This window comes from Cimex lectularius, unplaced genomic scaffold (assembly GCF_000648675.2).
Source record: "Cimex lectularius strain Harlan isolate CLEC.00 unplaced genomic scaffold, Clec_2.1 scaffold7, whole genome shotgun sequence".
Lineage (NCBI taxonomy): Eukaryota > Metazoa > Arthropoda > Insecta > Hemiptera > Cimicidae > Cimex > Cimex lectularius.
The window spans coordinates 3,822,610-3,843,008 of NW_019392731.1; the positions used below are offsets into that span (position 1 = coordinate 3,822,610).

Below are 20,399 nucleotides of genomic sequence, written 5' to 3' on the forward strand. Positions count from 1 at the left end.
AAAAAATAATTATGCATATAAAATATGTGAATGTAATATATTAAAAAGTAGTTTTTTCCCCAATCACCCTGAAGAATATCGAGTACGCTGAAGTAGTAAGAGTGAAGCTCGTTCTGTGCATGAAATTTACTAGCTTGAAGGAATCTTGCCCCATTTCCTCAAAGAATATTGAATACTCAGACTATTGGAGCATTGTGTATGTGAAACTGATTTATTAGCGTGAACGGAAGGAATTCTTCCCTTATTACCCCTAACAAGGAGCCTCTTCCCCAATCACCTCGACGAATATCGAGTACTTTGGAGTAGTGTGATTGAAGCCTGTTTTGTGAACGTAACTTACTAGCGTGAATGAATCTTGCCAATTTCCTCAACGAAAATTAAGTACTCAGAGTATTGGAGCATTGTGTATGTGAATGTGATTTCTTAGCGTGAATGGAAGGAATTCTTCCCCCATTACCCCCAAGAACATCGAGTACTCTGGGGCACTGATAATGAATTCTGATGTGTGAGCGTCAATAAAGGACATTTTTTCCTAAATTACTCCCTAGAATGTAAAGTACACTGAGGAAGTGTAAATGCTCACCAGAATTGATTTTAAAGGTATTTATTTTTATTACAAGTGTAACGTTCGTACCTAAAATATACTTATATTTTTATCCTTAATTAAAGATATCCTGGGGAAGTAGAGAGATACTGGCAATACCACAGAGAAACGAAAGAGCCGATTACATTAACACCCAAAGCCTAAATTACGTGAATTAAACTTGGCTGTATCATCATAAAAATGAATTAAAATTTAAGATATACAAAATAGAACGCTAAAAAATTGGAGCTAAAAAAATGTATCATATGTGAATAGTGAATGAGATGAAACCCGTCAGTTCGATACCGAAATATAAATTGATGAATGTTCCTCAACAGCTCGACGAAGTATCTATTCTGCTTCTAATTTGCCTTAGTCCTAATTGTATTTTAATATAAAATTATTGAATGATTTATTATATCAGACATAAGTCCTACCAATTTTCAAGGCTTAATTATGAAAAAATTATAATTAGTTTTATATCAATACATTGTTAATTAATAGTTAGGGCATTCGTATTGTATTTGCCACGCTTAAAGGTTCGAATCCCAGTGAGTCCATGTAATTTCAATTGAAACTAAAATAAAATATGTATTTTAAATTGGTTAGCTTCTCTTCCGCGCCACGCAACGTATAGTTAGAAATTAAGCTCTTTTGTGTAACAGAATTACTTAAATATGTTGTTAATTTATGATACGACAACGGACATTAATTGTTTGTATATATCGTCATATTTGAAATAATATATTAAACCCACCTATAGGGTGATTCCACGTTATGAGAGTTCCGTGTCGAATGAAAATTTGCATTTTTGTTTCACTGCTCAACGTTTTACATGCTTTGCAATATGTGGTTTATATTTATGCTAAAAGGGAAATAAATTTTAATTTTGCAAATCGTTGATTTCCCTCGTAAGGTAATATATTTAAATGATGTTTCTACAATATACCTATATCCCACGCTGGCCAAAGGATATTTGGACGATAAGCACAACGATTTTATATAGAGGTTTTCAAATTTACCAAAGCTTAAGGTTTGATTATAATAGTGATAATTTATACATGACAATAAAGTGGCTGTAATGGTAATAATTTTTACTTATTATTTTAGTATTTTTCAATTATTACTTTTTTACTGTTTAAATGCGTTCGGAAAAGGATATAACAGTTGTAAAATTGTAGTGCGGACATTGAGTTTTTAGAAGTATAAATAAAATAATTGTGATATATAAGGTAGAAAATCATATATTACTCGTTTTAAAGTCAGTTTTCAAATAAAAAATATTTTCATACCCTTCGAGACAGTTTAGCCAATTGCACAAAAAACGTTAATTTCCTACCTAATAACAGTTTTTCTCGGGGCCATTTAAAATTCTTTTAATTTCCTCCATATCGAAATAAGAGTGATTGGTTCCCCTAAATTTTTTCTTCTCTTTTCTTTTTTTGGCCTAAATCATCCTCCTTATCGTACCCTGGGGAGAAATTTGCAGGCTTAATGGACTTCGCGTTTAGCGAAGGGCCGTCTCGAGCCCGCAACTGCGCCGCCGCTTCGGGCAGTAAACAAACTCTTCCTAATGAATTAACATTTCTAACCACAAATCTAAGCACGTTTCCGAGAACATTATAGCTTAATCAACTCTTGTTTCTTGGCTCTACTCAGAGTATCGAAGCTGTGTGTAAAAATAGGGAAAAATTAGAAAAAAGTAGCCTGAAGCTAAAACGTAAAGTGACTATTGTTTTTAAAAACCTGGTATTTAAGGACATTCAAATGCGAGATTGAGTATTTTTGAAAGATTTAAAGGTGTAACCTGTTCACAGCGTTGAATTACATAAACCTAACCTTATAAGATTGTTGGGATTAGTCCAGGGGTTTGGCTACTCCCACCTACTCCCTCTTTCATCCATCTGTGTGCCTCATTAGAGGTGGTTTTCTTACAAAGATATCAAATCAAAGTTACCTATGACCAATTGGAAGAGTTTGTCAATGTTCAGTTTTCCTCTCATCTTGTCAGGTAACCTTATTGGTTTTACATCGTCATATCTCTCAAAAGTCACATATGAGAAGGTACAAAATCTCTTGCGGTTTTCATCGCTCTCGAGTGACATTACATCGCCTCTATTTTGTTAAGACATGGGTGACTTTGCGTATATGCTATTCATTGACTTGCTATAATCACTTGTGTGTTTCTTCGTGATTTGTTCGTTGTTTCATAATTTGTTGAGATCGTGAAGAGTGGTCAAGAGTGAGGTAGTACAGATAAACACTTTTTTTATTTTTTGCCGACGTTTCGACCTTTATTCGTGCTATCTTCAGGGCATAATGTGTTGTGCGATTCTTGTGGTGTCATACGGGTTTTGTGTGAAAATGTTGTACGACACTTTCACACAAACACCAATATGACACCACAAGAATAGCAGCACATTTTATGCCCTGAAAATAATATGAATAAAGGTCGAAACTTCGGCAAAAAATTAAAAAAGGTGTTTTTCTAAACTACCCCATTCTTAACCTTCTTATCTTTTTATGTATACATATCCACAACAGAAATAACCAGAAAAAGTTAATAATTATTAAAATAGAGTAATAATATTTGCAATACACCATTTTGGGCTATCCCACTTGTTGAGGGCTTATTTAATAACCTACCTAATAAATGATATTAAAAACCGAAAGAAAAGAAAAATAAGACTATAAATGAATATTATTACAACATTACTACATGCAAACAAAATGGCATTTGATAAATCGTTTTTATAAGATTTGTAGTAATTAAAGCAATTAAAGATCATTTGATGAGAAATTAATGCTTGTAATGAATTTATCATTTGTAACGTTTTATGAAGTTTCTATTAATCATCATTGTCTGGTTGATAATCACTTCTGATTGATACAATTGGATCAATTTATGAAATAAACAGATATATTACGTAAAAATATTGCTGACGTTTTATGCGAAAATTTCAGTTATTTATTGATATTTACCCGACCGATAGCTTAATGTGCGCTGTTGGTCATGCTGCTAGAGACGCCTCAGAGTAAAAAGCGGAAGGTAGGGAGACTAAGGGTGAAAAGAGCGTCGGTGAGATAGTTGTAAGAAAGAAAAGTTTGGTGTGGAATTTAAGCTATTGGGATTTAATTAGGCCATGTGACAAAAGGAATTCGGAAGTCTCAATAGAGAAAATGGTTGCTTTAACAACGAATCGGTGATCATATGGAAGATTAATAAGTGATAAAGCAATCTAAAGTTAATATAATAAGAAGATTAAGGTTTTTAGTTGAGATAAAAAAGTCAATGGCACGAGCGAGATTCGAACCCCACCTTTTGAGAGGGGGTTGAGATATGAAGTTGGTGTCCGAGTGGATCGAGGTCACGATAGCTCAAATGGTAGAGCAGCGGCATATCTAGCCGAAGATCGTGGGTTCGAATCCCGCTCGTGCCACTGACTTTTTTATCTCAACTAAAAACCTTAATTAATTGTAATACATTAGTTGGTCAAGCGGACCACGAAATTAGTGAATATAATAAGAAGGTTGTTTTGGAGTTATTAAACAGCTTGGAGCTGTACAAAGGATTGATTGTCAGCAGAGCTAAGGATGAGTCTGTTAGAATGTTTTGGAACGACTGCTGTTTATATGGTGAAAAATAACGGACCTACTTTTTTTCCCTGGAGTAACATGAAGAAGATGGTTTATAGGAGTTGTTCGGTTGGTAATATGGGAGAAACGATCAGATACGTAGGATTTTAAGGTGAGATATTATGTACAAGAAAATATTTTTATTTCAGCAGTATAATCTGGCGCCAGACATGATCAAATTATTGGAAGATGTCTAGAGAGATTTCAAGTCAAAAGTGATAACATCGTAGGAATGTTGTTATAGCCTTTACAAAACAATTTTGGAGTGGTTCATACAGAAACCAAATGGGTATTTAGAAATAATATTGAAGTGGATAGGTTTTTGCAGGTAGGAAAAGTTATTTAATAGTAGCTTCTCATGGATTTGAAGAGTATTCGACGGTACGGGGAAACGTGATCAGTTGGTTTGTTAAACTCAGGTCCAATTACGAGAAGAGAAGATAATTGTGATAGGGTTAAGAAGTAAGTAGTACAGAGAACGGCGTTATAAATTTTGTAATTAGTCATATCGCGTTGCCAAGAAGAAATTTTGAAGGTATTTGATCATAGCCCCATTTTTAGAGGATGTTGAGGATGACTTTTTTACTTCACTAGATAATTGACACTTAAAAACTTAATTTGAAAATTGATAATTTTGAATCATATTTTACATTTTATATATTACGTTATGATATATAATAATGTTATGAATTAGTAAGCGTTACATTGAGAAGTTGCTGTCATTATGGATCGTAAGTCTCTAATTATTATGCGTTATGCAAGTTTAAGATTTCGCCCAGTTGGAAAATTCCTCCTAGCCGGTCAATATCGATTCTTCATAACTTTCCTAATATTATCCCAACAACAGATGGCGTATTGGTACGAGTTTGGCCAATAACAAGCAACAGAGGGCGGAACTAGAGATAACTACAATTATCTCAAACTGTTTTCCCGCATATTTATTTAAATACGTAGTACGTTCGATGTATTTAATACGATTTATATTTTTTACATGATTCAAACAATAAAGAAAACCCTCCTTAAAAATAACAAATAATAATTTAAACGAAGGTATGTTTTGGGTTAAAAGTAATGAAAATATTGGCTCAATCAAAAGTTAGAAAAACTATTATTTTCAAGAAATTTATGGGCATACGTATGTTGTCAATATTATATTATTTTTTATGATATGTTTTGATATTTACAACTACAAATATTGTGTTAAGTAAATATGTTCATGTATGTTGAATTTGTCATTTGAGTCACTTGTATTTACAAGAGACTTTACACTGAAATCTTTTCAATCTTCACTCAATGCAAAGGTCTCGGGTCATTTTCGCTTCAATCGTCTCGGAAGACATTCAGGTAGAGTTGGTGTGACGAATGATAACTGTGTGTGTTCAATGATTGATGTAATTTTTTATAGAGGGTTTCGATGAGTTCATGTACAAACAGGAAATAGTGTAATTTGAAACGTAAAAAATGAGCATGTTGACAATATAAATATATTATTAGGACTTCTAAATAATTATTTATTAACATTATACCGTGTGAGGTTTTACAGAAGACGTGGCCTTTTTTATTGTAATACTAAGTATCTTTCAAACGTAATTTTTTACAATTAATTAATCTTTAAGTAAGGTATTGGTTGAGATAAAAAAGTTATTGTCACTGGCGGGATTCGAACCCACGACCTTCGGCTTAATACGCCACTGCTCTAACCTCATGAAGTGAAGGGCAGCGGCGTATTGAGTCAAAGGTTGTGGGTTTGAATCCCATGCGTTACACAAACTTTTTAATTTCAACCAATACCGTAAAAAGATTAATTAATTGAAAGAATTTATTTGGTCAATTAGACAACCAGACAACGAAATAAAATGGATTCTTGTAAATATTGGGATGGACAATTTTTTTAATAATCTACCAGATGATGTCAAACTGTTACCTAAAAAAACTTAACCTTAACGTAACAAAATTCCTCGCTGTTAATGCCTTTTATGATTTTCAGGAGATTTTCCGTGTATTAAGTGGGATAAAACGAATTAATTTTTTCTATTTTTATTTTTATATAATTATTATTTTTTTATTTCTATCTAAAATGTTTGAAAAAAGGGCATTACATTTGAATGTTGATCACCAGATCTGCGTAACACGCCAACTTATTTAGAATAAATTATTTTAAAAACACCAGAAATGAAAAAATCATTCTTGGAGCAATACCTAATTTTACATCAAATTATGGAGCGTAACAATAAAATACCATGTATTTTGTACAAACTCCCACTGGATACTAATATCTGAAAATAATTCAGTTTTCAGTTAAAGCCAAGTCTTTCTTTTAACTTTTAAAATATATGCACAATTGAAATTAATAGTCACTATCAATTGGTTTTGGATTAATCAAATGCGTATCACATACATATCAAATGCTTTTGTTTATCAGTATCAGCATAATACAAAAAACTTAATTTATCCGTTAAAGTACGCCATTCACTAAAAAGAAAAACAGATATCTACCTATCAGAAATGCTCTCTAGAACAAGGGCACCTGGCTTTTTCAAGTAAACCCTTTTAAAGGCGGAAGCAAAACCCCGTTGTTCGAGTGTAATTTTGTTGACAAGAATTGTGATTTTCCGGGGTCGCGATTGTGTACGGTGGGTCCAATGGGGTGATATCATCTTACAACAAAGCCAAATAACAGCCGAGACCGCATTTTCCGATCCAGTACCTATGTCCTTTGGCCCCCCCTTTTGGCCCTTTTACAGCCCCCACCTACATTTATAGCATCATAAATGCCACTTCGATATTGTCCTTGTAACCTTAATGACATTTGCGAGCTGAAACCGAACGATCCTCTTGGAACACAACCCGTTTTTAATGGTAATTAAGGTTTGTTGGGGAAGCTAAAGGTCTCAGCATTCTTAAACCGACATAATTTTGTTTCTTGTATTTGCCTAACAATTGATGAAGAATAACCACAGTTTATGATTCTAGCATAAAACATCACTAAAAATTCTTTTCGCTGTCACACTGATGTCCAACGTTTTTTAGAATTAATTAATCATTGTACGTAAGGTTTTGTTTAAAACGTTAGTGCCACGAGCGGGATTCGAATCCACGACCTTCGGCAAAATACGCCGCTGCTCTACCACTTGAGCTATCGTGGCTTCGATCAACTCGGACAGCAACTCCCCATCTCAACGAGAATCGAATCCTGATTACATGACATTTGAAAAATGGCAAAAAGGTGGAAAAATTCAAAAGGTTGTAGGTTGTGAGTTCCTAACACTAACTTCCTCATTTCAACCAATACCTTACATAAAAAGAATAATTAATTGAAAGAAGTAGTCAATAGACCAATAGACCACTAAATATAATGGATTTTTTTAGGATGATTATTTAGAAATTGTGAGATGCGTTCTTGTTTGATGTCGGTTTAGAAAAACATTTTCTTTATTGTGCCATGTTTCGATTTTTATTAAGATCATCTTCAGGGGGATGTACAAACAGTGTTTTGTTCACAAATACTACACATTTGCATCTGATGTTTATTTGACGAATCGATGATTTTGGATGTATTAACGGTATTTCCTTACTAGAAAACGTTCTACTGTGTTTCCATTTCAATTTTTGTATGACCAGAATTTTATTTTAAGATGCCTTCACCGCTTTTCTTGTGGCTTTTTTGGACTTTTCGTTCTATTTGAAATGTAAAATTGTAGAGTTTTATTAGAGAACAACAAGGAAATATAACGTTAATACAGAATAATTGACTTTTATTGTGCTGAGCAGAGAAGTCACTCATTAGTGACACACTGATGTAGGTAAAGCTAAAACACTATTTTGAGCTGAGTAAAAGATTTACTGCTGCTGTTGAAGTTGAAGTGTTTGAAGAGTTGAATGGATGGATGCAAAGATGATAGTGAGCTGTATGAAGGAGTTGGTCAGTGAGATCGGGATGGAATTGTGGATAAGAGTGATCTTTATTAGAATTACAGCTCCTCCACGTTCAGTATCGTCAGGGTGGTCAGTTCTGTAAACAGTGTTGCCTGCAATTTGAAGAACGATCTAGAAGCGAAGTGAATTTTTGTTGTTTGAGCGATGTCTATTCTTCTGTAGTGGAGTAGTGTCTTGTGCTAGTCTATGTAAATTCAGGCCATTGGCGTTCCAGAGAAGTTTAAGAGTGAATTAAATTTGGCCGGATTAAAGAGCGATTTTGGGTAGAAGTTTAGTAATGATGGTGGTTAGAAGGTTTCTTAAAGTTGTTTTGAAAGAGGTATTTTTACGTCACTAAGAAAGTTTCCAATGACTACAGTGATATCTGGTGATAAAAATGGTGGAGGGTGGGAGGCATTTGGAGGAGGCTTTGATATGCCGCTCACTACCTGCGCATAACTAAAGTGCGATCGAGCGGCTAAGATGCTGGCTGGTTAGAAAGAATTTGAGCAGATTGCTGGTGTTTTTCTTACGAGTTCGTAGTACCTAGGGCATCTCTGGTGCTGCAGTACCTTGTCTACCAGATATCACTTGGTGATTTCATTGGTAAGTCGTGGGGGTGATTCCCACAAAACCGAACATTTGTCGCACTGTGGTAAATGTATGCAATATGATCTAGTGACATATTGCTGGCAAATTTTATACTGCACAATCTTGAGGTGTTAGGGTACTACCTCATGTGGTGCAAAAGTTGAATTTTGTATTTATCTTGATTGTTGTTTTTCTGCTCAAGATCAACAAAAAGAAAGGAAATGGTGGTTAGGTCGCTGGGTATATAACATTTTCTAGTGGTTGATAGCTTTTCTTTGATAACTTCGCTCGGTCATTTCATCGTCATGTTTTACTGACAGTGCAGGAAATGAGTTAGGAGTCCTGGAGGAGCCGTCCCGGTTGTTGACAGCAGTGCTGGGTCTGGGCTGGTCAGTTGGAGGAGTTGTAGGTCATTCGCTAAGGCAGCAGTGAAGCAGCTTTTAATATGACTAGAATTACTTTTCTACTAGTTTGAGATTGCCCAAAGAAGACGAAATATTGACAAAAAGCACGCTCTACAAAACGTTTAAAATATATTTATTACTATTCATTTCTATCCTTTTGGTTCCTTTTCAGCTTGTCTATTCTCGGTATTTTGGTGATTCAGAAGTTGTCTTGAGGTTTTGACATTTTCGATGGTGGGTTTGTAAAAAAAAAATGTTTTTGCTGGTTGCCGGATAATTTTGAATTTTTCTGAAATGCAGACTGCGCTGGTCGATTAGGATGGGCGTCTGGCTCGTATTTCTCTCGTATTTCTCATGGTATCGGTTCTGGGTTCGAAACCCAGCAGAGCCGGCGGCTTTTAATTGAAAATTAAATAATCCCTCGATCATGGCACTTAAATGGGTATTTGGATGTTAAGCCCTCTGTCACCGGAATTATTTTACTTTTACTTACTTTTAATTTTATATTCAATCTAAATATAGCAGAGTTTAGTTCCATATTTACTCTGTAGAAATAATTGGACAATAAATGATTCAAAATATTTAAAAATGTGATAAAGTTTTTAAAATGTGTAATGATTATTAACAGAAAAAGGAAATATAATGTATTAAATTTGCAGTTTCAATTTAAGTAAATCACCCAGCATTTGAGAAAAATAGACGCTGTTTATTATAAAGATTCCCAGGAGAACCCTCCACGTCTTAGTCGTAATTGAAATCTGCAACTAAGTCATAAAGCTCCCATAATTAAATGTTTGCTCGGGGCAGTACGGATACGTATGATTGATCCGGAACGGTCCCGGCTGCTTTATGCATACAGTTACTGTTCTGTTCAATATTCATGCATATTAATCCTAGAGCAACAATCCTATCATATTGAACATCACCTTGGCGAACTAAATTATGTAGAATTTGTGACCGGGAGATAGTAGGTATGTTTTGCCGGACCACAAGGGAGCTCTCCAACATGATTTATGGCACTTTAGTTGATTCTTTTCCGCGATAGCGGCCGACTTTGCAATCCTTACCAAACCGCAGTACCATCATTTCCTCGTCTGTTTATTTATACTCTTATAACAACTTATTCCAAACTTTTATTTTCTAAAAATATCAGCCACCTTAATCCTTTACCGTGATAAACTAAGGTTTAGGCTTAATTGTAGAGGCTCTTTATTCTCGCGACGTCGGGAAGTCAAAAACGTTGCGGTATTTTGCTATTCTCTGTGGATTTTTCTTGATTAATTAGTCAATCTATGGCTAGTCTGATTTATAAGTAGTTTGGTCGTTATGGTCAATTTTCTTTGGTTAACTTTGTTGATTTGGTCTGTCAGGCTTCCTTACGACATTATCAATAGTTAGTATATCTCTCTAAGACTACGTAGAAGTACGTTTTATGTCTCTTCTGTCAAACCATCTGTTAACATCTATTTCCATTAATAATTTTTTAAATAAAAAAATCAAATACAACACTAAGAGAAATAATATTTTCTCGTACAAATGAGGTTAAACTAAGGGAATTTATTGAAATTATCCGCAGATCATTTTCCATTTACTATAATAGCAATGATGTTGTAATAAAAACATTTCATTTTGTTATCCATGAAACTTGTTATGAAACAATTGTAATAAAAAAGATATCTGTAATATACTAGCTACTAATACAAAACACTGGTAAAACAAAGATTGTAGAAAAACAAAAAGACACCTCTGTGGTTTTGAAGGAAAACTTACAACAATATTTACATTATTTGGAGGTCTTGAGATGCGGTCTGATGTGACGTAGGATTCAGAAAAACGTCTTCTTTATCGTGCCAACGTTTCGATCTTTATTGAGATCATCTTCAGGCTCAAACTGCTAGTTTTCTGTGTAGATGTGTCATTATTGGGTGCCGTGTTGAAAGTGCCCCAAAAGGTTTTTCTAAAACTTACGTCACACCAGACTGCATTTCAATATCTCCAAATAATCATAACGGTCACTAAACACCATACAGTATTTACATTACAAAATTTTTATTAAAATCTTGTTGCATACAGGAAAAACATTACAATGAAGAAAAACAACTAATGGGGCCTGGTTTTCGAGTTTAATAAAATCATTGGGAACGAAAAAAATGGGACGGGTATCTATTAGTATTAATGAAAGGGAGTGTTATTACAGGTCCATTTGCAATTCCACCCATAGCCATCTGAGTTTTTATCTGGGGGTTGGATGATTCTATAGATATGATTGTAATGATTTGTTGAAATCCAATTAGTTATTTTCTCCGCTAAAAATGATATGATCCCAAATGAACGTTATAAATAACTTGTACCAACTTGGATCCAATATTTGCAAAACGACTTTAATAGAATCTTTTTTTCTGAAGAAATACCCAAAGACTGGGGTTTAGTAAAATTAAAACTACAATTTAAAAGAGGTAACCTGAAGGATGCGTATAACTATTGAGGAATTGCCTTTTTAAATAATGTAGGTAAATTATTTAACCAACAGTATTTTATCCATACGGCTGATAAACAGGGTTGTACTCTGGGAGGGTGGCGCAAATAATAATATCAATAATATATAATGTAAAACCAATAATATCGCAATCAATAAGAGTATAATCAAATTTAGTCGATACCTGAATATAATAATAACCTCATAAACTGGGTTGAAGACAATAACATGCTCCCCGAAGAACAAATGGTTTTCCGCAAATAAAGAGAACGCAATGATGCAATATTTATGTTGAGTTTTATTACTAATATTCAATTACACTTACATAAAAGCACTATTTTTCATTTTTGCGGACTTCAGTAAAGCGTTTGATACTCTCATATTCAAAGTTGTTTGAGAAGCCGTTTGATATTGGAATCAGTCTAAAATTTATAAGAAATTTGTCACAGCTTTACTCTAAAGCTAAGATGAAAATTGATGGTAATGAAGGAACCTCTGGGGCAATTAACATTTGTGCAGGCGTTCGTCAAGGAGTCAATTCTTCTTTTCTATCTCTTTTCTATGATGATCACTTCTTCAAAGCAAATGAACTGTGGGAATTAGCATTGATAAACTTATTAATGTTACTTTATGCAGATAATGTTGCTATCATTTCTTATTTCTGGCATGACACACAGTTTAAACAACAGCTTCTGTGTGAATATTGTGCGGTGAATAGGCTCCAGGTAAGGACAGTTAAAACTACAGTTGTTCCATTTCAAAAATCAGGACAAATAAGGAGGCTCAAAAGTTTTAATGAGAATGTGAAATTGCCACTTTCTAAAGTACATGTATACGGGTCTCTCTCTCTCTCTCTCTCTCTCTCTCTCTCTCTCTCGTCCTTCGAAAATTTAGTCAAGCAGCTACCTATTTTGTAAATAAAAGTAATCTGGCAATACCCAAAATTATTCAAATCCTTGCCTTACAAATAGGCTGTTTTTCAAGAACACCAGCACCACGAGTTGTTCTTATAACCTCGTAGTTTAAATACCCTCGTAAAAATATTATCAACTAAGGATATATAGTTTTTATTTATTTTTCGTTTAGTTTCCTGTCAATGCTGTTCTATTTCCTCCCACTTTCTCAAATCACTCTCACCTAATCATCCCTAACTGTTTATCATATTTTTCTAGTTTTTGTTTACTTGTAAGTTTTCCAGTGATGTTCGTTGTTTCCCCTGCGGATTTCACTACATATAGATGAAATATGATATATATAAATAAATAAAATGTTTACGAAGCCTATTTCTGCTAGCATCCATACACATAAGTACAGGCAGTACGTATTTTATAATTATTTTTGTTGGTTAAAAGTTTGAAAACGACAACACAAACAACGATGTCATTATTTTAACGTTTCTTTCATTTTAACCCGTCATTTAAAAAATTCTTGGTTTTTCACCATAACTCCATTGAGGGTAAAATACTTTAGTTTCTTTATAACGTATGAGCAAACAGAGCAGCGAGAAAAACGGTAAAAGGACGGGTTTCCCTGTTGTGAAACATTTTTATTAATGGAATTCCTTTTATGTTCATATAATATTAACGTTAGAACGCATTTTTTTCTGTTTAAAGACTTTAATCGTGGGGCTTTATTAAGATTCCGTTTCACATTGCACTTCGTTTTTTAAAGGTAGAAGAATTGGAAACTAAAATTTCGTTTAATGCTCCATGAAGTGAATTCTGTAGAAAATAATTTTTGAAAAAAAATAGATGTACCACATACCAATTGTGGTCTATTAGTGTAAAATGGTTTTTTGTTGTTCTCTCTCTCTCTCTATCTATCTATCTAACTATCTATCTATATAACTATTGGTCTATCTGTCTCTCATTGTAACTAACTTTATCTCTTAACTACTTTTCTACTCCGCTTTCTTTCTCTTTACTTTTCCACTCTGGTTTCTCACTCTTTACCTATATTTTTTATTAATCTACTTATTTTGCCTCATTGCTTGATTTCTCTATTTACTCTTTTTAACTTTTCCATTTTTCTAATTTGTTTCGATACACTCTCTCCCTCCTCTCACTCTTACTCTCTCTCTCTTTTATTATATTTTGTCTCTGCCTTATTGTTGAAGGTAAAAGTCGTCAGTATTTGACCAAATTCTGAGACATTCATTCATTATCTCTATCTATGTCCCTCTATCACTCACTCTCCCTCTCTATATCTCTCTCTCTCTCTCTCTCTCTCTCTCTCTCTCTCTCTTTCTCACACATACACACCTATACACACAAATGTTTTAATTTTTTTAGTTTAAAGATTTGTTGACATGTTAATAATAAAAGAAACTTTTATGAGACAGCCATTTAACTTCACCATACAACGATTTCTCTCAACAAAGAAATGCTCATTTCGTTTCTTATGTTATCAGGAAACGCGATTTTTAAATCTATTAAAACGAATGATCAATGTTGTGCACATGTTACTAGAATGTGGCAAATTGGTATTTAACGCTTTTAGAGTTAGGTAAAAGTTGCCCACTAATGACCCTGCCCCTCTCGCAAAACTTTGGAACCTACGCTTTCATCCAAGTTAAATAACTAAACCACCTTCTGATCGATATACAGCCGATTAATTCATTATAACAAATTAGCGAACTTGAAAGATTGTTTTTTTGCATGTTAAAAGGAAGAAGAATGACGAAAGTGGAATTAATATCAACGGAATTCTAGTTATCCCAACTTCATTACTTCATTTACAATGTCTTCATTAAACAATACAGCATTCATTCTTCGTTTTATGATATTACTCAATATTTAAGAAATAATGGTATCAAATAATTATATAGCTGTAACAATTATTTTAATTGTGATATTTATGAATATTATATTTACATTAGATCCCAGAGATATATGAAGATCACCTTCACTGAAATAATACCTTAGATATATCAGAGTAGACCCTGATTAATTGCCTTCAATTAAATAATTATTAACAAACTTTATTTGCAAAGAAAATAGTATTTACCGTAACAACAAATTTATTTACAATTTAAAAAAATGTAATGTATACAATTGAAAATCCCTCTTCTTTCTTTGAAACACATGTATAAATATGTGCTTATTTAAGACTATATGTCAACTCCTTGTAAGCGCAATTTTTGTTCAGTTAGAAAATATTTCTCAAAGAGATCAAGATACTTTTTTTAGAAGTTGTTGCTTACATATTAATTTTGTAAGAAAATAGTTGCTTTTATATTTTGTCGGTTTTTCAAATCGGATTCCTTGTGACGGTCTGCGGGGCTACAGTTATACAGTTCGACAAGACATCTCAGCTGTCGAAAAAGGAGAAATTGAAGGTTGATATATTATATTAAAATACAATTATTTGGAGATCGTGAGATGAAGTCTGGTGTGACGTAGCTTTTAGAAAAACATTTTCTTTATCGTGCCAACGTTTCGATCTTTATTGAGATCATCTTCAGAGCCTAGGATTTATAAACATAACAAACCTCTCACTTCGAAAGGGCACTCTCAACACGACCTACAGGAATGCCACATCTACACAGAAAACAAACACTTTGAGCTGTGAAGATGATCTCAATAAAGATCGAGACGTTGGTACGATAAAGCAAATGTTTTTCTAAAACCTACGTCATACCAGACCGCATCTCACGATCTCCTAATAATTATTCACTAACGGTCACTAAACACCACACATTTTAAAATACTTTTTCATATAATACGAAAAATGGACGAAAAACTTACTTATTTGCAAAATTACAGACAAATATTTCGCCGAGCTCAGATCATCAAATTGCGTATTTCTAAAATGTTTTGATACTTCATATGACGGATTAAAATTTAACGTAATTGGTTTTGGAAGAAACACTTTTCTTCCCTTTGTTCCTTTACTAAATTTTATACCTTCTTTAACTATATTTGATGATATTATATGATAAATATTTACTTAACATTAGGTTATGCAATTTTTCCTTATCGTAATTTGTTCATAAAGAAAGGCCTGCTCAACCTGTTTCATAGAATAAGCATTGGTTTCGCTTTGAATTTCAAAAATATCTTTTCGTTTTATTTTCTCCGATTTTTCTTTAATATTTACTGTAATTTTGATAGTATGTGTTGTTGCAATACTGGACTAAGCACTGCGATGATTTAACATTCTATTCGTATCTTTCAATTAATTAAGGTTTTTAGTTGAGACAGAAAAGTCAGTGCCACGAGCGGGATTCGAACCCACGACCTTCGGCTAAATACACCGCAGCTCTACCACTTGAGCTATCGTTACATCGATCCACTCGGATACTAACTTCCCATCTCAACCCCACCTTTTGAATTTTCCGTCCTTTTTGCCATTTTTGAAATGTCGTGTAATCTATTTGATTCTCCGCTCGTAACACTGACTTTTTGATCTCAAATAAAAACCTTAATTAATTGAAAGGTATTAATTGGTCAAGCGGACCACGAAAACTAGTGAATTCTATTCGTATATTTAGGATTTTAAATTTTTTAACACATACAGTATTGCGTATTACTAAATTTGAGTATAGATTGTTTTTTTTGTTATAACCGATATTTGGTTTTGTTGTAGCGTTGACGGAAGGACCAAAATTCGCAGAGCCGATACCTAACGTGACGGTGGCCCTCGGAAGAGACGCGTCTCTCCCTTGCGTCGTCGACAACTTGGGCAACTACAAGGTAAGCTGTGATTTACACCTTCCTACCTTGGAGTTGCTTAAAATTCCCGAGGCTCCAAATGGAAATTTTCCTTATGTATTCAGATATATGAGACCGTTGGCGTTTCTTATTCGAAGGCAACAAGTCGACAAACACTTGTTGATCCTCCCACATGAATACGTGACAATTTAATCATACAAATGTGGCAGTGTTGCCCGGTCGCCGATGATTGATCTCATGAATTTTACATAAACGCGCAGCTAGAAACATATTGGAGGCTGTTTCATATCGCCTGGAATGTGGAATGCGGGAAATTCATCTGTGTATTCCTTGGCAAATTTTTTCGGTTTTACAATTGCTTCTTCATGTTTTCGGCTTTAAGAAGGAGAGCATAATGGAAATGCAATTGTGATTTTAGTTTATTAAATAAGTTTGAAGAAGTCAGCTCCTCGAATATCAAGCTTGAGTTTACAATAAATTTATAATTATCGTTAAAATAATGATTACTTAACTATTATTTCATTTTACAGAAAAAATTGTTTATATTTAATGCCAACTACACGTAACTGAAGATTTTTCTAACATAACTTTTACAATATAAATTTACAATTAATGCATATTATTTGTATTAATCAGTCATCATTATTATAGCAATAATGTTGCCTGAGTAACAGCCACAAGACAAAATAGTACCTACGTCCCTAAGCGAATGGAATAGCATAACACAAAAATAAATCATTTCTTTCAATTTAATATACGATAGTGGATACAAAAATATCATTGAATAAAAGGCTCCTACAAATATTGTATATACATTTAATCCTTGAAAATGTGTGAAACCAATAGTTAAATGATGAGAGTAAAACCGCCCTGGTATCAAAAACCGTACCGGAGGATAAATGTTTGATCCAAAATAAAATATAGCAAATTGTAATAAATTGTTAATCTTAATCATGTGCCTGTTACTCGAGTAACGCTAGTGTGATAAAAAACATTGACTCGTCAAACATTTTCTATTAATTATAAATATATATGATAAAATTAAAAAAATACGTTAAACGTTATACATTAAAATATACACTTTATATGACATTAAACGAACATCATTATTATTTTCCAATGACATCATAGTTAAGCATGCATTAATTGAACATTAACATAATTTTTTAAACATCTTGTTTACGTAAGGTTTTGGTGGAAATGAAAAAGGTAGCGTCACGAGCGGGATTTGAACCCACGAACATCGGCTTGGGGTGTTGATCGTGACGCTAACTTTTTCATTTCAAGCAAAATTTTACATAAAAAGATTAATTGATTGAAAGAAGTAATATGGACAGTCAGACCACTAAATATAATGGATTGTTTAAAATATATTTGTTGTAAACTCAGAGAGATGGATGTTGACCTCCTTCCGACCCTTTTTAAATTAATTATTAACTGTAGGTAAATCCCAATATAGCTAGTTGAAAAAGAAATAAATGCATTTATTTCGATTTATCTCAGTTTTCTAAACAAAAAGATTTGTTGTGCGATGGCTTTTTAAATTTTTTTCTGAGGTAATGCTTTTTCCTTTTGGAATATCTTATTTTCAGATTTAATATCATTTATCATTTTTCAAAAATTATTTAACTAAAAGTAGAGTTATCTATCAAAACTGATCGTATAAATTCATTGTACGATGAATTATGATTATATATATAATTATTTCGAGATAGTGAGATGCGGAGTTGTGTGATGTGGGTTTACCAAACCATTTTCTTTAATGTGCCAACTTTTCGATCTTTATTTAGGTCATCTTCAGAGCCTGGGATTTACGAACGTTGTTTAGATTGTAAAAATACATGTAAGATGCGAAATTGTTTGTAAATCCCAGGTAAATATATACATACATATATAACGGGTGTCACCTTCCTTACGAAACAGCCACTTTTATTATGACCAAAACCGAGTATAAAAAAATGATTATTTAGAAATCATGAGAAACGTTGTGGTCTTGCAATCTCTAAATAATCATTAATTAACGGCCACTAAATACTCTACATAAAAAGTTAAATTGTAATCCCCATTTATTTTAAAGTATTTATTTGACTAAATAAGTTTTTTCTATTCCAGTTTTACTGGGTATCAAAATTATTCTTTTTTGTCAAGATCCCCAGGTTTTTTCCTTCATATTTTTGAGGTACTGATGTTTAAACGAAATCCATAGCAGTAGAACTTACCTAGATATATGATTTGTAAATAGCACTATAGGAATTCTTCGGATTTTTTGTTTCATCCGCTGGTTCATAAGAAATATTTTCATAGGGCAATACATTTTTGAAGAAAATTGAATTCATTACGCTTTTGAAATATATCCCTGAATTTAATGAAGTCATTTCCGGTTGCCAAAGTGTTTTTTTTTTTTTTTTCGGCCGGCTAGCTGCCTGGGCTATTGCCGGCACCTCACATTTCTTCCACCTCACGTTTTATACATTTATTTATCTTTTAATTTAATTTAATTTTTTTTTTAATTAGCTTTTTTGTAGGAAGTCTGGCGATCTTTCTGGTTGTGTTCTGGGACGTTATTTCTACAATTTTAGCCCTCCCACACGTGGTGAAAAGGCTCTGAAACTATCTCATTCACTAACATTCAATCCTAGCCTAGCCTATAGGCGGGTTTCAGACTACTCGCCAAAGTGGTGTTATATGGTTCCAAGTCGATAGAGCGCGCTGCTCATATTTTCATATTACTAAAAAATTTTTGTTATTATCTATGCACTAATCGGTGGACAAACAGCCGTGGTTTTTCTCTTGGCGTGATTTTATCCTGTGAGGTTTTATTCTTTGGCGTTATTGTTAAAAAACCTATTTAATCGAAATTTACGGCCCATAAATAGCCCGCAGGAATTACCAGAAAGAAACATAGAAACATGTAATGAAATTGAAAAAAGGTGAAAAACACAGCGGTGTTTTAAAGGGAAAGGCAGTTTAAAGTTCTGCTTTAATTCCAATAACATTTTCGTTGTTGTTGTTTTTATTTTATAGTTGTAGTTAAAAATTTATATGAGTTTTTTCTTGTTCGTCTTGATTGTGTTATTTATATTTTTTTGTTAATTTTTGTACTTTACTTTTTTATCATCGCCAAAGTATAATATATAACATGTACTATTTTTTATTGTTTTACGCTAACAACGCGGCCACCGCAAGCCGCTTTAATAGAATGTAATTCGTGAAATTCTGTGGAATTACAATTAATTTTTAATAAACAAAACGATGTACTTTAAAAATTGACATCCGACGGCAGGCGGTTTTTATACCTGATCAAAAAGAAAGAGGGTTACAATTATATATATGTATATATATATAGCTTTGTTTACTTTACTTGGCTAGTCCGTATGAATTATTGAAGTATTTAAGTATTATAAATTATGTCATAAATCATGTCTATTTATGTTTGAAAAAAATTTGCATTATACGCCAACTTTGCAGGTGTAACAGACATTATTTTTAAAAATGTTACTTGTAGAAAAGATTAATAAGTGGGCAAGTTTTTCCCCCGGCTAAATTGCTACCGGCTGAAATAATTATGGAGAGTTAATTCCCGAGGCGCTAATTGCCCTATGGAAACTTCACACCACCGTCTCTTCCTAATTGCCTGTCTTAACCTATATTTACCAACCTACATCTTTAATTACAAGATATAATATTTATTGCTTATAAATGATAATGGCAGAAATTTCTGAAAATCTGAAATGAGAGATATGTTTTAGATGGCCTTTGATAAAGTTGATTTTTTTTTAGGAGGAGGAAAGATTAAAGCGTCAACTTAGTTCTTACTTTTTTCATAATAATAACGTATACAGGGTGAGCTTACCTTCTGTTCCCCCTCTATTTTCTTCATTATTTTTTTAGTCAAAATCCGCAAGACACGTAAACTTTTATTTTTTGTCCAATTTCTGAAGAGACAAATGTATTTGATCTAACTCTCCAGGATGGTGAGATAAAAGTACGAGCGTTCATTTATTTCAAATTTTATTTATTTATTTCTAATTCAAATGTTAATTTGTTGAGTCAATTGGTTCGTAGTTGAAGAAGTTGGAGAATATTTCGTTTTTTACAATTTCTCCACTAAAGTCTATTTT

General features: G+C 33.1%; 1 protein-coding gene across 4 annotated transcripts in view; it reads left to right on the forward strand.

Annotated features, from left to right (window-relative positions):
• The window catches only part of LOC106668645 (lachesin-like), a 75,247-nt gene that overhangs the window by 16,027 nt on the left and 38,821 nt on the right, over positions 1-20,399 (forward strand). For all 4 annotated transcript variants that reach the window (XM_024226797.1, XM_014397584.2, XM_024226798.1 and 1 more), the window contains exon 2: positions 16,193-16,299. In XM_024226797.1, the coding sequence (XP_024082565.1) occupies positions 16,193-16,299 (107 nt within the window). The remainder of the gene's footprint in view (positions 1-16,192; positions 16,300-20,399) is intronic.